The sequence below is a fragment of the Drosophila miranda genome (assembly GCF_003369915.1).
Source record: "Drosophila miranda strain MSH22 chromosome Y unlocalized genomic scaffold, D.miranda_PacBio2.1 Contig_Y2_pilon, whole genome shotgun sequence".
NCBI classification, from domain to species: Eukaryota; Metazoa; Arthropoda; class Insecta; order Diptera; family Drosophilidae; genus Drosophila; species Drosophila miranda.
Genome location: NW_022881614.1, coordinates 11,385,021 through 11,407,812, shown reverse-complemented (window position 1 = coordinate 11,407,812; position 22,792 = coordinate 11,385,021). Strand labels below are relative to the sequence as shown.

General features: G+C 48.6%; 5 protein-coding genes and 3 pseudogenes across 5 annotated transcripts; 3 read left to right on the top strand and 5 right to left on the bottom strand.

Moving 5' to 3' along the window:
• The first annotated feature begins 604 nt into the window (after positions 1–604).
• On the top strand, positions 605–1,223 carry LOC117193026. Its single transcript, XM_033397765.1, has 4 exons — positions 605–664; positions 765–881; positions 945–1,061; positions 1,125–1,223. Exons 1-4 carry the CDS (start codon positions 605–607, stop codon positions 1,221–1,223), a joined length of 393 nt encoding a protein of 130 aa, XP_033253656.1.
• Positions 1,224–1,675: 452 nt separating this feature from the next.
• On the bottom strand, positions 1,676–3,192 carry LOC117193638 (nuclear transcription factor Y subunit beta-like). Its single transcript, XM_033398383.1, has 2 exons — positions 2,522–3,192; positions 1,676–2,436 (listed from the first exon to the last, which is right to left on the bottom strand). The coding sequence occupies exons 1-2, from the start codon at positions 2,957–2,959 to the stop codon at positions 1,774–1,776; spliced, it is 1,101 nt and encodes a 366-aa protein (XP_033254274.1). The 5' UTR covers positions 2,960–3,192; the 3' UTR covers positions 1,676–1,773.
• Positions 3,193–8,506: 5,314 nt separating this feature from the next.
• Positions 8,507–9,136, top strand: LOC117193695 (annotated as a pseudogene).
• A 293-nt stretch (positions 9,137–9,429) lies between these two features.
• Positions 9,430–11,592, bottom strand: LOC108158381 (mitochondrial sodium/calcium exchanger protein). Its single transcript, XM_033398421.1, has 7 exons — positions 11,276–11,592; positions 10,818–11,221; positions 10,404–10,754; positions 10,220–10,338; positions 9,921–10,155; positions 9,781–9,851; positions 9,430–9,722 (listed from the first exon to the last, which is right to left on the bottom strand). Exons 1-7 carry the CDS (start codon positions 11,533–11,535, stop codon positions 9,522–9,524), a joined length of 1,641 nt encoding a protein of 546 aa, XP_033254312.1. The 5' UTR covers positions 11,536–11,592; the 3' UTR covers positions 9,430–9,521.
• A 372-nt stretch (positions 11,593–11,964) lies between these two features.
• LOC117193694 lies at positions 11,965–12,846 on the bottom strand (annotated as a pseudogene).
• A 1,990-nt stretch (positions 12,847–14,836) lies between these two features.
• On the top strand, positions 14,837–15,856 carry LOC117193025 (annotated as a pseudogene).
• Positions 15,857–16,024: 168 nt separating this feature from the next.
• Positions 16,025–17,617, bottom strand: LOC108160842 (odorant receptor 47a). The gene is made up of 4 exons (XM_017295097.2): positions 17,209–17,617; positions 16,959–17,148; positions 16,323–16,906; positions 16,025–16,256 (listed from the first exon to the last, which is right to left on the bottom strand). Exons 1-3 carry the CDS (start codon positions 17,516–17,518, stop codon positions 16,348–16,350), a joined length of 1,059 nt encoding a protein of 352 aa, XP_017150586.2. The 5' UTR covers positions 17,519–17,617; the 3' UTR covers positions 16,025–16,256; positions 16,323–16,347.
• A 56-nt stretch (positions 17,618–17,673) lies between these two features.
• LOC117193696 (vicilin-like seed storage protein At2g28490) lies at positions 17,674–18,136 on the bottom strand. The gene has a single exon (XM_033398422.1). The coding sequence runs from the start codon at positions 18,060–18,062 to the stop codon at positions 17,787–17,789; it is 276 nt and encodes a 91-aa protein (XP_033254313.1). The 5' UTR covers positions 18,063–18,136; the 3' UTR covers positions 17,674–17,786.
• Positions 18,137–22,792: the final 4,656 nt, after the last annotated feature.

The following is a 22,792-nucleotide window of genomic DNA, read 5'->3' as shown; positions in this document are numbered from 1 at the left end:
CCATAGATTCCCACGACGGAATTAAGTTTGCGAATGCGGGGTCGTTGAATCGTTCCTCCCACTTCTCTTGGCTCGCTGGATCCAGTTTTCGGACAAGTTCCTGCACGACGATGCATCCTGCGATCTGCTCAGTGGTGCCCAAACCCTGGAGCGCGCGCATATGTGAATTGAACTTGTCTGAAAGCTCCCGAAGCATGACCACTGACCCAGGTTCCACAGCCTGGAGCGCCAAGATCTCATTGATGTGTGCCTGAAAAACCAATCGCCGATTATTGAATCTGTTTTCCAACAAATCTAATGCCACAGCATAATTTCCATCTGAGATTTCAAGCGACCGAACAGTCTCCAATGCCTAATCCCGCAGACAGGAACGCAAATGCTGGAGCTTTTCTATGTTTGTTAAGTCCGGATGGCTGTCGATGATGGTGACAAACATTGAATAAAATAAAATCAATTCGACCCCGTCGCGAACAGTGATAGATTTTGTATATACTGACTGATTATCGGGTATATAAGTTGAGCTGCGGGCCTTGCCACGGCTAACAACGTTCCCGCACGTTACATACAATTTTCATGATCTTAGGCGGTGGCGGCGGATCAGGATATGGCGGTGGAGCAGGTCGAGGGGGTGCTCCAAGAGCCGGCGGCCAAGGAGGATTTGGAGGTGGAGCAGGGAGCTCCAGGAGGCGGCGGTGGTCAAGGTAAGTTGAGGATTTATAAAATCATATTTTTTCGATTATTATATAAAACTTTAACGATCTTAGGAGGTGGCGGCGGATCAGGATATGGCGGTGGAGCAGGTCGAGGGGGTGCGCCAGAAGCCGGCGGCCAAGGAGGATTTGGAGGTGGGCCTGGTGCTCCAGGAGGCGGCGGTGGGCAAGGTAAGTAGAGGAGTTATAAAATCATATCTATGTGATTTGTACATAAAACTTTCTCGAACTTAGGAGGCGGCGGAGCAGCAGGATATGGCGGTGGAGCAGGTCGAGGGGGTGCTCCAGGTGCCGGCGGCCAAGGAGGATTTGGAGGTGGAGCAGGAGCTCCAGGAGGCGGCGGTGGTCAAGGTAAGTTGAGGATTTATAAAATTATATCTTTGCGATTATTCGATAAAACTTTCTCGAACCTAGGAGGCGGCGGAGCAGCAGGATATGGCGGTGGAGCAGGTCGAGGGGGTGCTCCAGGTGCCGGCGGCCAAGGAGGATTTGGAGGTGGAGCAGGAGCTATAAAATTATATCTTTGCGATTATTCGATAAAACTTTCTCGAACTTAGGTGGCGTCGGAGGAGCAGGCGGGGCGGGGGAGCCAGACGCGGTGGTGCTCCAGGAGCGGGCTCTCAGTACATCCCCCCACCACCTGGACTCCCAGGAGGTGGACGGGGCAGCGGCGACTTCAATCCCCAGACTGGCTACAGCTATTGATCCTGGCGGGATCCCCTTCCAGCCAAAACCACATCACTCCGGTCGAAGAGACCTCAGTGCAACGCTAATGCAATAGCAATCTGCCTTAAATACTCATGCTACCGAGTGTGGCGCTTAAATTATTTCTTATTTTTGTAAGCTTTCCCGATCTGATCCCCTCTGACAAGGCAATAAATGAATTTTAGTGAGCCCTTGAGTCCATGATTTGATGGATGTGCCATAGAGGGCACTTCGTGGAGAGTAACAAACGCAGTTTGACTTTTCTGGTGCATGTATTTCATGCCTTTGAACGCGACTACGTAGATGGACTAAGTGTAAGAATCGACGCAGCACAATTTGGTCAACGTGGGCGAATTAATCACTTCCTCGGTGACTTCTTGAAGCGTCTGCCATACTGATTGTAACCATACGGGTCCACCAATTGGTTGGATCTGCCTCTCAATTGTTGGGTAATCAGCCCCTGCTGTTGCTGCTGCTCGTTTTGCTGATCCTTCTGCTGTTGCTGCTGCTGCTGTTGCTGTTGCTGTTGTTGCTGTTGCTGCTGCTGCTGGTTGGCGTTCTGCTGGGCCTGCTGGGTCGTGAGATGGCTACCGAATTGCTGACCAAATTGTTGACCAAATTGCTGACCAAATTGCCCGGCATATTGGCCTTGCTGGCGTCCGGAATTTAGCTGATTGAACGGCTGCTCCGGCTGATACTGTTCAGAGTCCAATTGCTGTTGTTGCAAATTTCGTTGCTGCTGCTGTTGCAACGCGTTTAATGGCTGTTGTCCTGGTCCCTGTGGTCGAAAGGGTGCCGTAGCCAGCGGTGGTGGCATCTGGCGAAATGGCGTCTGGTATGGATTAAGATTGGGATTGAGGACGCCCTGCTGGTACGGCTGTTGTCCAGCTCCCACAACGTACGGGGGCGGAGTGGCCGGAATGCCCATGACCTCGGCTCGGAATCCGTTCTCATCGGCAATGTAGCGTACCGTAATGGGCGTGCCCTCGGGCGAGGTGTACGAATAAGACCCCTGAATGACCTACGAACAAGAACCGAGATGTGAGGTTCTCCTAGACTTTTCGAGCGCAAAAGAGGGGGTCATATAGATCAATATCAACACTCACCTGTGCCTCGACGCCTTCGCCATATCCCAGATTCTTGACATAGCCCTGGGCCTGAGCCGTGGTTCCATCGGCTGAGGAGTATCCATAGGAGAAGCTGCCGTCCAGATTGAGCTCGTTCTGGTAGGCTGTGATGGGGACATAGTTCTGCTGCTGGTACTGATTGTATCGATAGGGATTCTGGAGGGCGGCTCCCGTCAGAGGCGAGGCTAAGGTGATGACCAGCGGATTCCGCGGACTGCGTTGCGCTGGAAAAAGGCCCTGGTTCTGGCCCAAAGTGGGTTGGCGCAATCCAAATGGTGACTGCTGCTGCAACTGGACTCCTTGCTGGCGCTGCGCGAAAGACCCTTCTGGGAGCTGCGCCCGGCAGGTGGTGAGACACAGGCCGGCCAGGAGGCAGGCCACCCCACGGAGCTGCCTAATGTGGGTGGGAGCGGGCATTTAACCTGTCGTCAGCTGGTGGATGCAGTGGCTCGTAAGTCCCGCGAACGTCCCACAAATTACACGCTCGATTAACCTGACGTCTCACTTTCGCTGTGCCCTGAGTTGTGGTGGGAAAACGGAGTCCCCTATGAAGATGGAGATTCCGATCTGTGCCGAACCGAGTCGAGTTGAGATCTGAGATGCGACGCTGCCACTGGAAGTCACTAAATGAAAGCCGTGCCCCGACTGCAACTGCGCCACCGACTGCGGCCCGTATTTATACGAATCTCGATTCTCGACTCAGCGGTGGCTGGTGGGCCCTAAAGCGCGGCCTAATCATAAGAACAATCGACGCAGCGACGCCGCTTCCTGCCAACGTGCTATTGGTATCTCTGCCCCAGCTCTGCTCCAACCAGGGGAGGATCTATCTCGATGGTTATCTTGCGCTTGGCCCAGTGGCGTGTAATTTATCTGCGGCTTGCGAGTCGTGTTAACAAGCTGATCGCAGATGCCTCAGATGCCGCAGATGGCAGCTTTATTGGTTTTTTATCGGCCATTGACAGAAGGACAAACGAATTTCGCTGCCTGATTGATATCTTCATGTTGGCCAGGCCGACCGTTGGCCTCTTCCGGCGTTTTCTCGATGCGCGCACTTATTTATGATGCATCCATCCATCGCTTGCATCTTCAGCGTGGCTTCTGGTTCTGCTGCTGCTGCCGCATCTACTGGCGACCCTCATATGCAAATGACGCGTTTTTGCTCTAGCTCGTGTCTCCGCTGCTGCTGCTGCTGCTCTGGGGCACTCCTAAGGTGTTTATGTGAGTTATGTGCTGACAGACAGTACGGCACCTCCCTCCGTCGGTCCGTTCTTCTGGGCAGGGGTCAAGGTGGTTGTCGGACCTCAACCTGATCTCCAAGTGCCATGAATATCATTTATCAGTCGGTATCTATCCCCAGGAACTTCTAACCATCCCTGAGGTTACCCAGACGTTTTCCATTGTTTCATATTTCATGCCACACTCATTCATCATGCTGCGATTCCTCATGCCGCGGCGCGTCATGATCGCCATCAGTCATTTGTAAATGCCTAGCCCGCGCTCTCTCGGTCTCGGACTCGGTCTCGTTTGTCATCTGTTCGAGCTGCCATTAAAATTCGAACATTCATATCTTGTTCCATGTTCCATGTTCAGCTTTAATTCATGCTTTAATTGCATATGCAAATGTGGATGAGATGAGGTTTTCCACTCCGAACCAAGGTCGAAAAAGGCGATCCCAAAAGTGATCTCAAAACAAAAGTCATTCTGGAAGTGTCTAAAATTAAAAGGCACTAAATCTAATTAGCTTCCTGTGTGGAAAAGTTTCGAGCGCCAAATATTTCATCAATTTGAAACAACCTAAAAGAGTACATGTAACTTTTTGCTGCCTGGCTGTAGGCTAGTTAACAACTAGTTAGCTCATAGCTTAGTAAAGCTGCCTAAAAGTATTCTATATAAAAGTATAGATGGAAGAAATACCATCCACATTAGGCATACGCAACTTCTTTATGCACTGCACTCAGTGCTGCCAACTATTCAACAGCAAACGAAGGGGAACGTTGTGAGTCGCAGCTGCGGCCGTGACTCTACATTTATGTACACCCGACACTCAGTCACTATGGCTTCCCTCCGCCGGAAGGAGCACACTGCACGATGAGAGTGTGTGTGTGAGTGAGAGAGAAAGGAAGAATGAGTAAGCGCGTTTACGCCGTTGTATAGCCACTTCATTTGTTCCCTCTGGCTATAATAATAGTCTGATCTTATCTAGGTTCGGCAAGCTGGTAGACATGGCTATTTTCTATAACTCTGCGTTTTTAGTTTTCTTATATATTTCTGGTATTGTATCCTTCCCCTCTGGTGGAAGGGAGTCATACTGTAAGTTTGGAGTGGAGGGTCTAGCTACGACTCACAACGTTTTCTTTCCATTTCTTTGCCATTTCCTTGTTTGATACGTAAATCTTTCTCACGATTGCGCATTCCCATATTTCAGACCCCTTGCCTTCAAGTCCAGTGTTAAGCTATTAAGCGTTTTTAATAACTGTTGCAATTTGAAGTTAATGAAAGTCGAGAGGCTGTTTATAATTCACAATTTATTTGCATATGTAAACCAACTTATCGCGTATGTACATATGGGGATGATTGGGCGAACGATTGATGCGAGGATGTTAATCTAATAGCTGCGACGATTAGCTCAAGACTGCCCATGCAAGGGCTGACGGGCCAAATTGCCGGGCCCTATGCAGCAAGCTTAGACGCGAGCGAGAGCGTATGATAGCCCGAGAGCGTTAGAGCTGCTCGGGGACGCTGTTAAGCCGAGTACGAGAGATTGCGACATAAAGAGACGAAAGAATTCCGCTGCATGCGCATATGCGGTAGCAAATGATCTTTGCAGTGGGGGCATTGGAAACGACAACACCAAAATGCATTTCCTTTGGGCCGCACCACTGGAAATAATTTAAATTAAAATGTTTAAGCTGCTTTACCCGACATCCAGTGTTATACCATTGAAATTTAAGCTATATCTTTCAGAGATAGATGAAATCACGCACCAATCAGAATCTTATTTTTAGAACAGCAACTCCAAAATTTTAAAGTCGAGTTATGACTAGGAACACATTAAATGGGATGCCCCCAAACTTTTCCCATTTGCCATTTGAATAATTCACGAAACTGGAAGAGCCCCAGAGCAGCAGAGAGACACATAAAAGTTGCTCCCCCCGCCCGAAATTTATGCAGAAATTCGAGACAAGCGCACAATGTGGCTCGATGAGCAAACTACATTCAAGACACGACACTCGTCCCACGACTCTTCATTCGAGTGTAACTCCAATTTGGACAGCGACTGCGAGGATTATTAATGGTCCACAGGCACCGAAAATTGTGGTGTTTTTGCGGGAAGATGGGGTTGAAGAGAAGAGAACGCGCTTGACATTTGTGTAATTGCATTAGGCCAGGTTAGTCAGAAATTATGGCTGCCAGCGCAGCTAATTGATTCTCTTTGACGCTGAGGCTGGGCTGGGGCCCGGGGCTGTGCGTAATGCGACTGCAGATCTCGTTGGCTGGTTGACTTCTGGTTCCGGCTCGAGTAGCTGCGACTGCGACTCTCTAAAGGTTAATGTGTCGCCGCTCTAAATTACGACCTCGTTGGCATCGTTGCATCTTTGCATTAATGGGTTTCTATTTGTGCAACAGTGTAATGCCAGAAAGTTATTGGATTTCCATGCTGAATGGGCGAGACTGCAGCTGAGAATCAATTTATTAGCACGTTGGGCCCGAGAGCCAAGAGCCGCAAACTGAATATCCAACTGAAACTGAAACTGAATGGAACTGGGCGGGCCAAGGCAAATGCCAAAAATCCAACTTCTGGCGTTGCGAAATTGCTGGAAATTATTATTGCATTCTTTTTGTCTTGCCGTTTTGGCATAAATGTTAGTCGTTTCTTAGTGGCGGTGCCACAGTGCCACACTGCCACAGTGCCAGGTGCCCACCCACTGTAACAGCTGTAATGGAGAGCCAACAGCATGATTCGGAATTTGCATGGAAGTCAGTTGGTGGAAGAACGGAACTATTTGCAGTCACTCAGCCGTTACCATTTGACAAATTTGACAAATTTTATTAGCTGCCTGCAAGTGGTGGTGCTGCTGCTGCACCTCTCGCCTCCGATCCAAGCAGCCCCCACACGATCGTATCTGCATTGTAAACATGACAGTTTACTGGTGGGGGGCCACACTTCTTTTCTGATCGGATCTGAATCATTTGAATTGCAAATCTGCAGCCAGTCTACGGTTCAACAAACTCTCTTTCTCCTGCTGCTACTTTCTACTGACCTCAAAATGCCATCATTATCAGCAGCGATTGCATAACCAAAGAAATGGTCGGCTGCTGGCTGGCTGGCTGGCTACAGCCGTCTTCCAAGTGCTATAAAATGCGCAGAATCTTTTGTCCGCGCCTAGTATTAGCATAAATCATGTTCGCATTGGTAAGCAGAACCAGCAGCTCATGAATAGACATTTTCCTCTACCAAATAACCAAATAAACATCTCTTTTAGTGGCTGATTTTCGCCTGCTGCTGCTGCTGGCCAGCGGAGAGTGTGTCGATTGGAATCGTTAAATCTTTAATCCGGGAGGAGGTGGGCATCGTCAAGGAGGATGATCTGGAGGTCTCTGGTGTGTATCGTTACCTCGACGACAGCGGCCAGAAAGTGGAGGTCAGCTATATGGCCGACAAGAACGGCTTTGTGCCGCGGGGCTTCCATATAGAAGCTCGAGCGAGGAGCGAAAAACGAAGAGAGGAGCTACATATAAATAAACCTTTATAGAGCCATTTGTTGGAGCATAACCATTAGCTTTGACGGGGCACACATTCCTCCAAATGCTAGCCACACAATTACAGAAGCAGCGCAAGATCGCCAAGGAGTGCCTGTCATCCATTCGGGTCCGCTCTAGCAGCTGTGGAGCTGGAAATGTTGCCCATCGAGATCGAGGGGATATTTAATTTGCACAGCGCCAATCGGGAGACTTTCGAAAAAAGTTAAGCTGTCAGATTTATAAATTGTGGCAATTTCGTCGAACCAAATGTCGGTGTCGTCGTTGGGCAAATGAATCTGTATTTATCACCCTATCAAATTAATGACGAAACCAACACGATCGTTTATAATGGGCCCCGGAACTCCTGATGATTCTACAATTTTCTGCTTATTGAATTAATAGTGCAATGCAAATGGAAGTGCTTTATGCGCCGCATCAAAATTCTAATTCAAACCATTTGTTAGCTGGAAGATGATCGTCGCAGGGAGAGTTATGATGATCATGATCTGTGGTTGCTCGATAAGATTGCCCTCGGCTAGGGGACTACACCCTATACACATGCCTTGCACACACTGTGGGAAAAACCATATCTAGAAACGAATTGCACAATCTGGCTTTAGGAATTTGGCAATCTTTAAATATAGATCTTGAAATACGTTTAAAATTAATTAAAAATACATTTTTAATTCAAGACCAGGCCAGACCTTTCATCTGGAATCTGGAGAATATTTGTTTGACTTGGGATTGCCGTTTCTCTGATAATGATCTCTCATCGATTTCGCAAGTACGAGTATATTCCCGTTTATTTTGTCTCAGTGCACAGATCATAATATAATTGCAACAATGCTGACATTTTACATGGCAAATGAAAACATTTCTTGGCTTGGTATTGTGTGCTCCCGCCGCGGATCGAGACGAGGTGCGATTGATTAATCGCGACACCTCGCGAGCCCCTGATCGGTGTCATCAATCGCCGGCGTCATCACCCAGATCTGACTCAGACTCAGAGAGCAGAGCAGATCTGATTGACACATTTCTGGTGAATACTGACCCAGTGCCGACCCTGACATTTGAAGCCACAGACAATTGGAAGTTTTCGGACGTAGCGGCGTCCACATAAAACGGGATGCGATTCAAACATGTTTGGCATGTTTAAGTGAAAAGAACCGCGGCTGGATGATAGCCGAAATATGTGTTGTAGTATTCGATTGTGTATCTATGTCGGGATTTGGGTAGTCGGGAGTATAAAAGCGAACTGGCTGATCCATTTCGTGCTCACACGCGCCCAAACTCTCGCTTTCTGCTCCACTCTAGTGCCTAATGTACAAATTCGTAAGTGGATTACCCGAATCGAGGATGGGATGAGGAGATGATTATTTCTTTCATCCCCCCATAGCTCCCTCTGCTCGTCCTTGCTGTGGTGGCGGCCTGCGGCCATGCCCTGCCCGTGGAGCGCGAAGTGATTGAGATCCTCAGCTCGGAGACCAACAAGTTCGCAGATGGGTCCTACAATTCCCAGTACTCGACGGCGGACGGAACGAGCCGCCAGGAGGAGGCCAGCGTCGTGGACAAGGACACCGAAGATGAGGCGCTGGAGGTGAAGGGCTCCTACAAGTACATCAATGAAGATGGCCAGGAGGTGGAGGTCCACTACACAGCGGGCCCTACGGCTCCATCATCAATCCGGAGATCACAGCTGTGGCCGAGGCGGCCAAGGATCTGCCCAAAGAGCCCGAACTGAAACCAAAGGCATTGCAGGAGGCGTAGTTTTGTATCTTATGTATCTACGAGTATAAATAAAAATCCAAATAAATTACCAAAAAGAAGAAATTATAAAATTGATCGAAGAAATACACTCTCGAGACTCTGTTTGTGCCTTTATAATCCCACCCTGCTTTGAATATCATCGTGGTGTTTGCTTAGGCTTTAGTTTTGGCTGAGGGGACCTTAAAAACAGACCCAGTCGCAACCACAGTGATTCCGTATGATTAAGCACACGTTTGTCCACTTTTGTGGGGTACAGTGCGGCTTGCTCTGGACAGCCCCGGGGCACAGATGAAGCATCTGTTTTGGGTACCGTACCTCATTACATAGCATACTCGTAGAGTCCGTTAGACAAAAGACAAGAGGAATTAAGACCCAAAAGAATCGAATCTGCCATTTAATGAGGCATAAATCATCTGGGGGAGAATTTGCATATTTGATGGATCTATGGGAAGTCTCTCGCCGCCTCTCTCTAATCATCCACACCATACGCATGGATCACATCGGTCTCGAGCAGCAGCAGATATGCCAGGAAAAACAGATAGTAGACCACGAGGAGCATGCCGCAGGCGCGTCTCATCTGGAAGTTGGTGGTCAGAGCGGACATCAGCGTGAAGACCAGGCCCACCTCCACGAAGATGCAGGCAGTCTCCCCATAGCTGCCCTCTTCCGCCTGCCATAAAAGTTACTGTAAATAATCATTTTGCATTGAGATGGGCTCAAGTTCGTACTGTAAATGCATTTCCCACGGAGCGCACGGTCGTCTCCAGGGCCAGGGGCAGAGCCAGATTGACAAAGGTTCCTACGAGGGTAATTGTTGATCAGTAAAGATTTTGGGAACTTTTCAATAAAAATACAGTTATAGACCCACCAAACACTGGCGAGGAGAAGGTGGCCGCATATGCCATGCGGGGAAATCCCTGACGTGCTAGCGTTATGCTGGCCACAAGATCGCCAGCGTTGATTGTCCAGCAGATCGCGGTGGCCATGACAAAGGACTGGCTCAAGTGCCAGATGGTACCGATGGTGAAGAACATCGCCATCACCTCGGAGGTGAGGAAAAATATCAGAAAGATGACGGCAATTAGGCCCAGGATGGCCGTGAACTATGGTTCAAGAAGATTACAGATTATATAGTGATTACACGAGGATCTCATTCAGATATCTTACCCTGAAGAATTTTGGAGTGGTGTCAGTGCGAGTGCGCCAGAAGATGAGGCAGCCCAAGGGTAGCATTATGTAGAAGGTCATTATGTAGGCGGCCGTGCCCAAAACTGAGACATCTTTCACTGTAAGAGGAGGGATGGGATCGTTTGAGCCGGATCGATCGGATGGCAGGAGAAGCGTCACTCACGCAATATAAAGAAAATGTAGGTGGGGGCGATGATGAACTGCAGGCAGCAGAGCAGCTTGGACCAGCCGTGATTGGGCCTCTCCACGTCCACTACTGGGACCAGCAGACGAAGCAGCATTTCCATGGGCTCCTTGACGAGCAGGTAGAATCGGACTCCAAAAGACCCGCGCCGGAATTTGTCCTTGTCGAACCTGAAGAGCGATTCCCAGAACTGCTGGAAGAGATGCCTGTTTGCACTTCCACGGGAAGCATTGAGATCGATCCTCTCGCGGTGGACACCCAGCTCCGTTTGCCTCTTGAGCTCCTCCAGTTGCTCCGCCTGCTGTTCGCTGTCCTCAATTTTCTGCAGCTCTGGAGGATATCCAAAATATGTAATGAGAATCAGAAATCTTATGGAAGCTCAAGGATGCCTACGATGAACGCGAGCCGTCAGCAGTCTCTGATCTATGACGGCCACAAAAACGTGGACCAAATAGATGAGGGCCCCGGGAATGGCTCCCAGTTTTGTGATGCCCGACTCCCGCTTGTGGATGAAGTCCATGAAGGCTGTGTTTAGGAAGAGAAAGCCAAAGTCCCTCAGAAAGTAGCACGGCTCCACGTAAAAGGGGCGCGTGAGTATCACCATGCCTGCCACGAATGTGTGCTGGAACAGTGACTGCGTCATGGACACGAGGAAGCCCCACTTCGAGAAGACCAGCATCCCGGCCACAGCCGTAAACAGATCCGAAGACCCATTGGCTATTGTCAGCAGCGTCACGCCAGCCACGTTCTCGTTCATTCTAAAGGTGTCCGCCAGTACCTTGAGGATGGGACAGAAGCTGGCGGAGAATCATTAGCTGCTGCTCAACTTCGCTTCTTTGTAGGGCGCTTACTATGCCCCCACGGATATCTGCATCATCCAGAAGATGTAGCTGGCAAAGACGGTCATGGCCAGCATACTCCAAAAGGCGTTGAACTTGTTCCGCGAGTCCACGTGACAGTAGTGCCACGTGAGGTAGTTGAACAGGTACATATTATCCCTGCAGTCCGCAGTGTCCCTTACGAATCTGCAGCGCTGCGGCTCTGGCAGATGGTTCACCTTGTTGCATGCATCGTGATGGTGCAAACTGCGTGTCCAAGCACCAATGACCATCTTTGATTGTATAGATATTTGGGGAGAAAATTTACAGGCAATCGGCAGTGCCTACTATCTGATATCATACTGAATAAAATATCATCTAACAGGGTGTTCTCCCTTAAAGATCGACCTACATGATACAGTAATGGAATCTTGCATCCTCTCTACTCATAGGAAACACAAAAACATTGCCACATGCTCTAACTTTCCCACATATCAGATTCCATTGTTCGTGTTGCGTATTCCCTGTTATCCGAAAGATCGCTTGCCTCTTTTTGATTACTGCTTAAATTAGCACTAAGCATAGCCACATTTAAGCATAGCATTTATATGCGGAATATAAACTATTCTTTCGAGTACATTCCAATCCTCAATTGGAATGCAGCTGTTGTTGCTGTTGCTTCTTCTTAATAGTTTCGAGTTCGGTTTTCTTGAGATGGGGAATCATTTTATTGCTAGACAGTTAAATTAAAGCGCTCACATTTCACGATTAAATGTAACAATACTTAAAGTCAGTAGAATCTAGGAGGACTAATCCTAATGACCTCTATGAGGTCTTAGGCAGTCTTGGTCTCAGCCTTCTTGGGCTCCGCCTCTGGCTTGGACTTGGGCTGGCCGTCGAGAACGACCTGCACGGGCACAACTTGGGAATCAGCGGGCAATTGATCCTTCTTTTCAGCTACAGCCTCTTCTCCACCACAGCCTTCTTCTCCGACACAGCCTCCTTCTCTACCACTATGGGCACAAGCTTAGATTCAGCGGGCACTTGATCCATCTCCACCACAGCCTTCTTCTCAACAGACTCCTTCTCCAAAACAGACTCCTTCTCAACAACAGCCTCCTGGGAGCGGGCCTTGCGATGCTTCAGCCTGAGCTCCTCCTCTTCGGAGATGTTTGGAAGATCGGCGGCTGACTGGGCCACGAAGCCGTTCCTGCCCGCCGTGTAGTGAACCTCCACAGTGTTGCCCTCGGCATCAATGTAGCGATACGAGCCAGAGACCTCCAAAGCCTCATCCTCGGTGCCGGCATTCTGGAGTTGTCTCTGCTCCTGGCGGTACGACTGGTCGCCGCCCTCGTATTCGAAGTGGAAGGAGCCGTCCGGGTTCTTCTCCGTCTCCGTCTTCGCACCTCTCGGTGGTGCTGCTCACCACCTGGCCACCAATGCTGGCGCCCCACGCTCCGCCGGCCAAGGCCAACAAACAGATGGTAATCTTCAGCATTTTTGGAGTGAGAGTACTGGGTGTTTGTGGTGCGTGTGTTCCTGGCGGGGACTGGCTTTCGACTTGGCCTACTACATCGCCAGGTGAGGCTTTTATATCGGAGTTAAATGTGCGCAGCAGCCGCGAATTAGCATCTTCCACTCCATTACGCCATCCAGTCCCCATAGCCAAAATCCAAAAAAAAAACAAAACGAATCATGTTGGAAAAAACACCAAAGAAATTCTATGGAAGCGGCCAGAATGTGATTTAATAAAACACTCACAGCCATAGCGATGGGATTTGCATATTTATGATTCAACAACGAGAGAAGAGAAAGAGCTCGAGGAGAGCTAAAGGTCACATCGGAACAGATGAGAGCCCTGCAATGAGTGCGATTTCTGCGATCGAATAATCCACTTAACATCGAATGATTTGTGTGCGCCAATATTCCAGGCCGAAATTGCTGCCTGGACAGGATCATTTCTCATCGTCTTCAAAAGCAGCGCCTGAACACGTCACAAACAAGTTTGCTCGGAGCTTGAAAACCACCTAAGTGTTGCTGGAAGGCAATCCATCAGCTGGAATGCCCGAATATCTCACTAGTTGAACAACTCAGTCGAGTCTCACAGTATCTGAGTATCTGAGTATCTTTGTATCTCTGATTGATTGCGAATGTTTAGGGAACTGCACTCGATTAGCATAGAGGGTAGAATCGGGTAGCATTGTGATCCGAGAAGACAAAGGGGCATAAATTAAGATGCACTTTAGGTGCACTTAAAATGCGCTCAGATTGGATCGGAATGAAGCGCCCGCATGCGATGCAGATGTATCAGTCGTCAGTCATCACACGGGATACTGGCGAGTGTGATGAAAAACATAAACGATGAGTAATCCCATCTACCATTTGGCATAGACACATTGGCAGGGGATTGTCAATGATGTATGTCAAATGTACAAAAATGCACTAAACCAAAGACACTCACCTCTCGGCCAGACCCTGCCTCAGACGCCGACTGTGGCTTCGAGTTGGAATCCGGCATCCACTGCAGTTTCAACGTAGCGAAGGCCAAACCAAAGCGCGGGCAACCGCGTGGCCAAGTAACACGGAAAACGTACGAAAAGGAAAATCCACACCGACGCCAACAGCAGCCGGTATGTGGGGTGGTGTGGTGCGAAGTTGAGTGGCGGGCAAGGGGCGTAGGGTGTTATCTTGGGCGATGTTCATCATGTTTCGTGATCATCTTTGTTGCAGTGGCTCAGCTCCGAAGCTGTAGCTGAAGCTGGAGCTGTTTCAGTTTGCAGTTTGCAGCAGTTATTGCTGTAATTAATTATTTATGAATTGCAACTGACATTTCCTACACGCTGCAAAAGTTTAAAGTTTAAGCCGAAAATTGCATTTTTCCAAGCCACTAGACTGCCAGCCGGCCGGCAAAACGGGAATCGAATGAAAAGAGGCTTGAAAAGGGGATCAGAAAAGGGGACTCAGAAAAGGGGCCTCAGAAAAGAGGCCAAGTGGTAACTGGTGCAAGGGAGTGGCGGCCTGACCTGGTCAGCGAAATTGAGATAGCAGATTGGCCAAAGGGCAGACACACCAGACATATCCAGATCCTAGAGCCGCAAACAAAGCCACATAATGCTCTTTAACGATGCATTCAAACGGACAAGAAGGCCACGCCCCACCACGCCCCATCGACCTACTCAAATGTCAATAGAAATGCCGCAAAATGTTTTACCGATCTGCATTGCAATCCAGTGCTCAAGTGCCCGAGTGCCCAAGTGGCCAAATGGGCAATTCATCAAAACGAATACAATTGCAACATCGGTAATCTTTTAATTAATATTTGAGCTGGAGAATTATTGCGGCGAACGGAGCATCCAGCAGCCGACGGAGGGGCCCTAATCAAATGAAGTTCGCATTGCTAATTCACGTAAATTAATGCCCGGGTAGATGTGGAGAACCAATCTCGGCATACACCGCGTATGCGCAACGAGTTTCATATGCAAATGGGCGTTGCGCATACGCCGAGTGGTACATTGAAAGCAGCAGCAGTACCAGCAGCAACAGCAGCAGCTCAGTTTGTTGCTCCCCCAACCTGCTCGCTCCTCTTTCTACAGCATGTCGCTGCGGATGCCGTCGCTGCATCTGGCTCTGCCACTGCCACTGCCTCCGCTTGGCCTGCAGCGACTGCGGGCCCAGAGAGTGCACTTTTTTGGTATAAAAACGTTTGTGGCAACTGCATTCAAGTCAAAACACTTTTGACGAGCCTCCCCAGCGCAGTAATCGAAATCAAGTCGCGAATTCGAAGTGAGTTTTCCATCGTTCCATTCCATTCTTGGTGTTGTGCGAAGATCCTCTGGATCCTCTGATTTACGAAAAAGTACTCTCAAAGTGAAACAGATCCTAGTCAGATCCCCAGAGCATCCTTGGACACTCGTATCCGAGAGAGAAGGGGAGCGTGTGCCTTTTATGGATAATTTTCCCACGACCTTCATCGGCATCATCATCTCTGAAGAACTTTCAAAATCCGCTAAAGTTAATCGATGCATCATATACTAATTGCATAGCAACGAGTTTGACATTCAAAGCGGGCACAGACCGCCGCCGGCAACTCTTTCGATGCTGAACCATCAGTTATGACTCTATTTAACCGACGCCCGTTTCATTCTCCCTCTCGGCCCAAAAGGTCATGCAGACACTCACCCACTGAAGCAGAACTTTGACCTCAATCCGGATGGATCGTATCAGTACAAGTGAGTGGAATCGTTCACAGATCTCCGGTTGTAGCTAAAACTCTACTGATCCTCGACAGCTACGAGACGAGCAATGGAATCCGAGCTGACGAGGCGGGTTACCTGAAGAATCCGGGCACCCAAGTGGAGGCTCAGGTGAGTCTACTTTTGGGTGGAAGCCCCATTCCTCCGCAGCATACTTTGAGGAGCAATTTAAATTCTTTGTGTGGCTACAGGTGATGCAGGGCTCGTACTCCTACACCGGACCCGATGGCGTGGTCTACACCATCACATACATTGCTGATGAGAACGGATACCGTGCCGAGGGCGCCCACATTCCCACACCACCCCCGTCCGCGCAGCCGCCGCTCCCGGCAGGTTCTTCAAATAATCAAGCAACCTCCAATCTTCTTTCTTCAAGTTCTGAATCAGAGATGAAAGATAATCTCTTGAACAGATATGGAGATCGAAAGAGTGAGAGAGAGAGAGCAGCTGCTCATCAGAGGTACATGCATCCATTTCCACCGCCCCCGTCATTCCATTCCAGCTGAGACACCATCCACCCTTCGTGCTTCATTCGTGCATTTCTACAGTCTTCCAATCCAATCCCCAACTCTAATCTATTCTAATTAGTACTCTACGAACTGTGTGAGATACGTAATGTTTTGTAAGATATGTAAAATCGATTGTTAATCGCAAGCTCAGCAATAAAACGAATATTGCGCCAATAAGTGCATCCAGTGATCCGATCCTCTCTAGGAGAAGGAGCGTAGCATGGTAATATATTACATGGCGGTGCGGACAATCTGCAGGGGATCAATCAGGACAATCAATAAACGGAAATCTGTAGATGAGAAAAGCGCTTAGCTCACCGATGAGAACGCCTCCATGTTGGCCTCAAAGAAGTAGCCTGTGATGCGGAATCCGTGAGATGCCCGCATCATGCTGATCAGTAGAGAGCGACAGATGGACAGGGACAGGGACTATCGTAGATGGCTCGAAGAGTGCGCTCTCCGTCTTCACGTTCTCGCCGCAATAGCAGTAAATGTACGCCTGGATGATGATGGTGGCAATGAAGGAGGCATAGTAGACGCCCTCCGTCTGGCTGAAGGTGATCGAGAAGAGGTAGCCGAGCATGCAGAGCTGCAGCGAGGAAATGAAAAACTGGGCGCAGATGATCGGCTCGTAGCAGTGGTTCAGCTCCGTGCACATGTCAAGGCTTTTCTGGGACAGAGCAAAGATCTTGTTGAGCTTCGCCTGCGACTCCACTGGGGTTTCGCTCTTAAAGCGCAGCACCTTGTACTGGACGATCTTGAAGAAGGCGCACAGGTTGCTCGTGAAGGAGCAGAAGATGGTGTCCAGGCTGACGGCTGGCAGGACCACTCCTGTTGAGGCAAATGCACACCACAAGAAGGTCAGCGCGTAGTTGCGTTTGTTGTGGATGTCCCAGGGAAAGCTGCAGGAAAGGCAATGAATGAATGTCCTCACATGTTCCAAAGCATACATACAGACAGGGAAAGGACAGCTCTGGCTCGACATGCCGTGACAGCCAGTAGCTCAGACCCATTCGCACAAAGGGGAGGACACTGTTCAGGGCCCAGGCCAGGAAGAAGCAAGACCGGAATATGCCGCACACCCGCTGATCCTGCTTGTTGGCCGTGATTATGATCTGGGCGTACTCTTCGCCCTGGGCCCCCTCTAATCGAACAGATTGGGATCAGTGAGGGCTAACACAATCACATCCTGTCCTCCACTCACCATGGGTCATCAGGTGGCGAAACGTGTCAATCATCCGCCAAAAGTCTTTTCGCAGATAGATGATCATGCTGAACTTGAAGAGGCCCAATATAGTGATGAGCAGGGCCACCATAGCGTCCGCCAGCAGCATTACGTTCTTCAAGTTATGAATCACGGCCGCCAGGATGAACGGAAAGATGGTCGCAATGGAGTACACGTTGATGCACCTGTACCGATATTTCCACATCTCACCAGAGCCGCTGAATAGATCAAAGCCAAGCATGGCGATGGTGGTCTTCTGCACCAGAATAAAGTTTTCCGTTGTCGACATGTTGCAACTCCAAACTGTACTTTCTCCAGGGTCCTCCGATGGGGTTCTTTTATGGATGTGCACGCACCGCCCAGTGCATTGGACATAGCTGATTATACGATATCTGAGTACTTTGACACCTCTTTGAGCATAGTAAATGAGAAACAGGTTGGTTATTTGCTTTGCTAAATGTTCTTTATTGGCGCCCTAACATCTGGAGGTGTCATCCTGATGTGGACAATGGGAGAGGCGTGGTCGGTTGTCAATCCATTTGTATGACAGTGCCGGCCTATCGGCCCCAGCCACCACCCCATCCGCGGCCACCCCAGCCGCCACCCCATCCGCGCCCTCCCCATCCGCGTCCTCCCCAGCCGCCTCCTCGGCCTCCCCAGCCATATTGCCGAGCCTCTCGGTCGCCTTCGTTGGCATGGGCAGATCCCTGATCGGCCACGTCCAGCAGGCCAATCACTTGCTCGTTATTTTGGTTTTCATCCTGCTGGTTGTCCAGGGCGTAGGCGCAGGCAAGGCACAGAACGCCAATGAGGGCGAGCAGTGTTAGACGCATCTTCTTCGAGTTATTAGATATTTTCTGGATTCAATTGAGGAGTTTGAAGTCTGGAGTGCAACTGATGATCGGCCTTCTCGGCCAGGCGCCTTTTATTTGCTGTTTTGATCGCTGGGATGAGCTGTCGTTCCTGTTCTCTTACCCAATACGCATCAATACGTTCTCAACTCTGGTAGAGGTACTCGCACTCGCACTCGCACTCGTATAATGCCTAACCCAACCCAAGGTGCATTCGTATGTTTGTGAGAGAATATTTGGTATAGACATCACACATTTCAGGGGCTTTTTTTTGGACCGCGTTCTGTTTGTGTGTACCTATATTTCACCACAAGATTATTACACCCGTCGTTATTGACGTTGATATGTATTTTTGCTGCCTCTGCGACTGAATCATTTCAAATGCTAATGTCTCATTTTGGGATCTTTTGTGCGGCTCCTAAGTGGTCAGGTTGATGCATTGATCACTTGATGGGTGTTCAAATACGCTCTAATTTTTTGGCTAAGACCCGTTTGGATTAATGGCTCTTCCCAGGGATCTATCATCTGACAAAAGGCAAATGTTAAGGTAATCGACCTCCCCTCCATTTTATTAATACTGGTTCCTTTCACAAGGATTCTTATGGAAATGATCTTCTAATTGTTCAATGAATGCCACGATCGAATTGTTTTGTAAGGAAGCGATCCTGGCTGGGGTACAAATCTCAGTCTACTCCAGGCTTGCGGTTCTCGGCTGCTGCGTCGTTGTTGTTGGACTTCGGTTTCCTCTCTTTCGATTAGGGTTACTCCAGTGGGAGAGAAACGAGAGTTAAATGGTGGGCGGAAAAAATGTGGGTGGAGCGTACGCTCCCTCACAGTTTGATCTAGAGTTAAGAAAAGAAAACAGTTATGAACGTATAAGCCATTGAACCTATGCATTTGGAACAGGTGCTCTTGAAAGTGTTTTTTGTTGTATATTGTCCAAAATACAAACAATAATTTAACAACTTTCAGCAACTCGTGCGAGATACGATAATACGCAAACAGGCCCCTCGGTTCACCGTCACAGAGCTTAGAGTTGAGCTTTAGCAGTTCTGCGTAGAATTCAATTGAACAGCCCTCGTACATGGGTGTACCCCTAATAGCCCTAATATTTCTCTTGGTCCGATAAACACCAACAGCTCTGCAAAATAATATTTCGAATTTTGTTTTGAGTTAAATATTTTTGGAATTGGAGCACAACTCTTCCAAATTTGTAACAGCCCCTCCGTTCCTAAAGCATAAAGGTGATGTATTTCGTTTGCAATACATCGTTTTATTTCATAATAGCAACTGCCGAAGACCTTCTTCGAATTTTCCAAGTGGGAATCGCGATCCCGACGACATCCAACGCATTGAAAACTTTTTGGACATTCAGCGCGAAACTGTGGAAGGAGACCACTCCCTAACGGTTTTGGAAGCGCTTGATGCGTTTTCAGGTTCTGCTCCGTTCATTTTGCACATGGACGAGTGGTACCTGCCTGAGCAGAAACCTTCTGTAAGTACTACATACAATTGACATACATATGTATATGATATGTCTTACTATTTTCTAATTATTTTTAACAACAGCACTGTGTATATACATAGGTAGTGGCAAATCCTGGTGATTGCTGCCCAAAGCATCGACGGCAGCATTTATAAGACAATTTACGTCAAGTCGGTAATTATTTATTTAAAATATTACATCCCTAGTATTCATAATTTTATATAGTGTATGTTCGGGCCAGCCGCTGAAGAATAACCGTAACTTTAACATTATTATTGTTGAGCAGAGAGAGCCGCCTATGTTGTAAAACGTTGACGTTCTGCAGAGCTGCTGCGCTCTCCCGCTAAAGGACTCTCTGCCGCCGCCACTTCGGCAACTACTTTGATCTGCTGCCGCCACTTCGGCAATCACTTTGATCTAACGCCGTCGTCTATAGTTTAGTTCTATGCTAACCCCTCTGCGCATTGCTTGCATATCGATCTCGCATAAGGTTTATCTGGCAATAGCAAGCAATCGGCTTCCGCTAAGCCACCAAGATTAAATACGAATTATAAGGTTTAACCCGAAATCTCTTTTTATTTTTGAAACACATAGGTGCCAAAAAAGCTTGGCATCTCAAACATTGGTGACCCCGACGTGATATAAAACCATTGCTTAATCGCGTTCCGTTAAAACACTTATTATTTATACAATATTTTGTTGTTGGGTAGTTTAACTACTAACAAATACATTTGGGTGCACGTTGAAAAACAGTTTAATGTGAAAATTCAGTGAGAGTGCGGCTGGAATATTTATAGACAAATTCCGGTGCTTAAAGCGTCGAATCTCTCATTCTCTGCGCAGCTGCAGCCGCGGTTCTTGACTTTTCGTGTCTTGCATTCTCGCTCTCGCTTCTATACATCGTCGCTTAAGCGGTATTTCATTTTCCGTTGTTGTGTCGAATTGCACAACGGTTAACATGGACAACGATCCGAATACAGGCGCGGGCGGAAATATTGTGGTGGCTGATTCCAGACTGAGTCTGTATAAGCGTAAAAGTCAGTCATTATATGATCGATTGCACAGGCTTGGCGAATCCTTCGCGGGGAATAAAATCGATAAGCTGACCGCCGCGGAAGTCGAGGTGCGCCTTGATATGTTGGCAGAAGTTCGAGAGGAATTTAATAAGGTCCATAATGAGTTGGAGGCTCTCGATCAAAACGAGATTGGGAGTGAGTGAGCTGCGCGAAATCTTCGATACTCTTTTCATATCGTTGAAAGCTGAGTTGCTGGCTGCTGTTGAAGTAAGCCAGTCACACGCCGCTGCCCATTCTACGACTCTGCCAAGCCATTCCGGACATAGTACCATCATCATGGCTCACAAGCAGCGACTTCCTGAGCTGAAGGTGCCTAAATTTTCTGGTGGATACGTCGAGTTCTCGGATTTTATGGCAATGTTCAAATCGGTGATTGAAGCGGATGCGGATCTCAGTGACATCGAGAAATTCCAGCACCTTCGCTCTTGCCTCGCTGATGCGGCTTTGGATTCGGTTCGATCGTTAGAGCTCTCCAGTGCCAATTATCGTGCGGCTCAGGATATACTTAATAAACGCTTTAATAACAAAAGACTTGTTTTCCAGGCACACATCAAGAAGATTCTTGGGCTAAAGAGGGTAGACTCGCCTTCTGCTAAAAGGCTTCGGGAGTTTTCGGATGCAGTCAATTTACACATGCGAGCGTTGCAGACATTGGGAACTGCTGAGGAGATTTCAGGATTCATGGTCATCAACATGCTGCTGCAGAAGTTGGATTCGAAGACGCAAACCAAACGGGAGGAGCACACATCGTCGGATGCTATACCTACCGCAGAGGAATTCTTCAGGAATCTCTCACCGTTGCTGCGCCACAAAGAAGTGAAGAAGCTTTCCCTATGCTTCAATTGCCTAAAGCCGGGGCACCGGACCCGCGCATGCAATAGTGGAAAATGTCGAGTATGCGGCGGTAGGCATCATAGTTTGTTGCACTTCGATAGTATACAGCCCACAACACAAGGCTGCCCAGGTATTACTCCTCCCGATCAGGCCGTTCAACCGGACACTCTTTCCGTTGCTCAAAATTCTGCTAGCAGCTCGTCTCTACCTTCGTCTACCTCTCTTGCTGCCCAAGGTCTTCACTCTGATGTCGTGCTTCTGGCTACAGCCGTGGTTCTCGTAAAGAATCGGTCTGGCGTTTTAGTTCCTTGTCGTGCCATCTTAGATTCAGGATCGCAGCTGCATCTCGTCACATCCAGGTTCGCCCAGCAGCTTCAGCTTAGGAGAACTCAATCGTCTGCACTTGTGTCTGGGCTGGGCGATACCAGCGTTTCTACTGAGGGATCCACCATAAGCATTTGTATGCATTATCGCACCTCTGCTTACACAACTACACTTACTGCTCTCATCGCCCCCACGATTACCGATTCTTAACCAAGTCTCGCACCTCTGCTTACACAACTACACTTACTGCTCTCATCGCCCCCACGATTACCGATTCTCAACCAAGTATGACAGTAAATGTATCCGATTGGCGTATTCCATCTAACATTCAGCACGCTGATCCTGCATTTTTCAATCCTCAACGGGTTGATCTTCTCATTGGTGCGAGCGTTTTTTATGATCTCCTCTGCGTAGGGCAAATCAAACTCACCGATAGACTGCCTCTTCTGCAGAAGACCCGGCTTGGGTGGATCGTATCTGGCGGTGGACAGAAGGTATCAAGCTCGGCGCTTTTGGCTACGCACAATTGTCCAGATTCGATAGCTGAGATGGAAGCAAGGTTGGATAAAACTCTTCGTATGTTTTGGGAAGTCGAGAATTGTGTGGAGGCTGGTTTGAATACCAAAGAAGAAGACGATTGTGAAGCACATTTCGTAAGCCACCTTTCACGGTTGCCATCCGGGGAGTATGCAGTTCGTCTGCCGCTAAATAACAATACTGATCGTTTAGGAGAATCTTATGCTCAGGCTTATCGACGGTTCATCAGTCTGGAGCGAAAACTGGAGCGTAATCCTACACTGAAGGAGCGGTATTCCGCCTTTATGAGGGAGTACATTGATTGCACCAATCATATGCACCAAGTCAACCCTGATTCCCGTAGTCTCTGCAAATATTTCTTGCCTCATCACTGTGTCCTAAAGGAGGACAGTACGACGACAAAACTCCGTGTCGTTTTCGACGGATCCGCAGCTACATCAACTGGATATTCTCTA

Excerpts from the sequence above, each read along its gene's own strand:
- LOC117193638 (XM_033398383.1), bottom strand. The coding sequence starts at position 2,959 with ATGCCCGCTCCCACCCACATTAGGCAGCTCCGTGGGGTGGCCTGCCTC. Across the intron at positions 2,437-2,521 it reads GCGAAGGCGTCGAGGCACAG|GTCATTCAGGGGTCTTATTC; the intron begins GTGAGTGTTGAT and ends TCTTGTTCGTAG.
- LOC117193026 (XM_033397765.1), top strand. The coding sequence starts at position 605 with ATGGCGGTGGAGCAGGTCGAGGGGGTGCTCCAAGAGCCGGCGGCCAAG. Across the intron at positions 882-944 it reads AGGAGGCGGCGGTGGGCAAG|GAGGCGGCGGAGCAGCAGGA; the intron begins GTAAGTAGAGGA and ends TCTCGAACTTAG. Across the intron at positions 1,062-1,124 it reads AGGAGGCGGCGGTGGTCAAG|GAGGCGGCGGAGCAGCAGGA; the intron begins GTAAGTTGAGGA and ends TCTCGAACCTAG.
- LOC117193696 (XM_033398422.1), bottom strand. The coding sequence starts at position 18,062 with ATGCGTCTAACACTGCTCGCCCTCATTGGCGTTCTGTGCCTTGCCTGC.
- LOC108160842 (XM_017295097.2), bottom strand. The coding sequence starts at position 17,518 with ATGTCGACAACGGAAAACTTTATTCTGGTGCAGAAGACCACCATCGCC. Across the intron at positions 17,149-17,208 it reads TCGCCACCTGATGACCCATG|AGGGGGCCCAGGGCGAAGAG; the intron begins GTGAGTGGAGGA and ends CTGTTCGATTAG. Across the intron at positions 16,907-16,958 it reads GAGCTGTCCTTTCCCTGTCT|CTTTCCCTGGGACATCCACA; the intron begins GTATGTATGCTT and ends CCTTTCCTGCAG.
- LOC108158381 (XM_033398421.1), bottom strand. The coding sequence starts at position 11,535 with ATGGTCATTGGTGCTTGGACACGCAGTTTGCACCATCACGATGCATGC. Across the intron at positions 10,755-10,817 it reads GCTGACGGCTCGCGTTCATC|AGCTGCAGAAAATTGAGGAC; the intron begins GTAGGCATCCTT and ends GATATCCTCCAG. Across the intron at positions 10,156-10,219 it reads CCACTCCAAAATTCTTCAGG|TTCACGGCCATCCTGGGCCT; the intron begins GTAAGATATCTG and ends CTTGAACCATAG.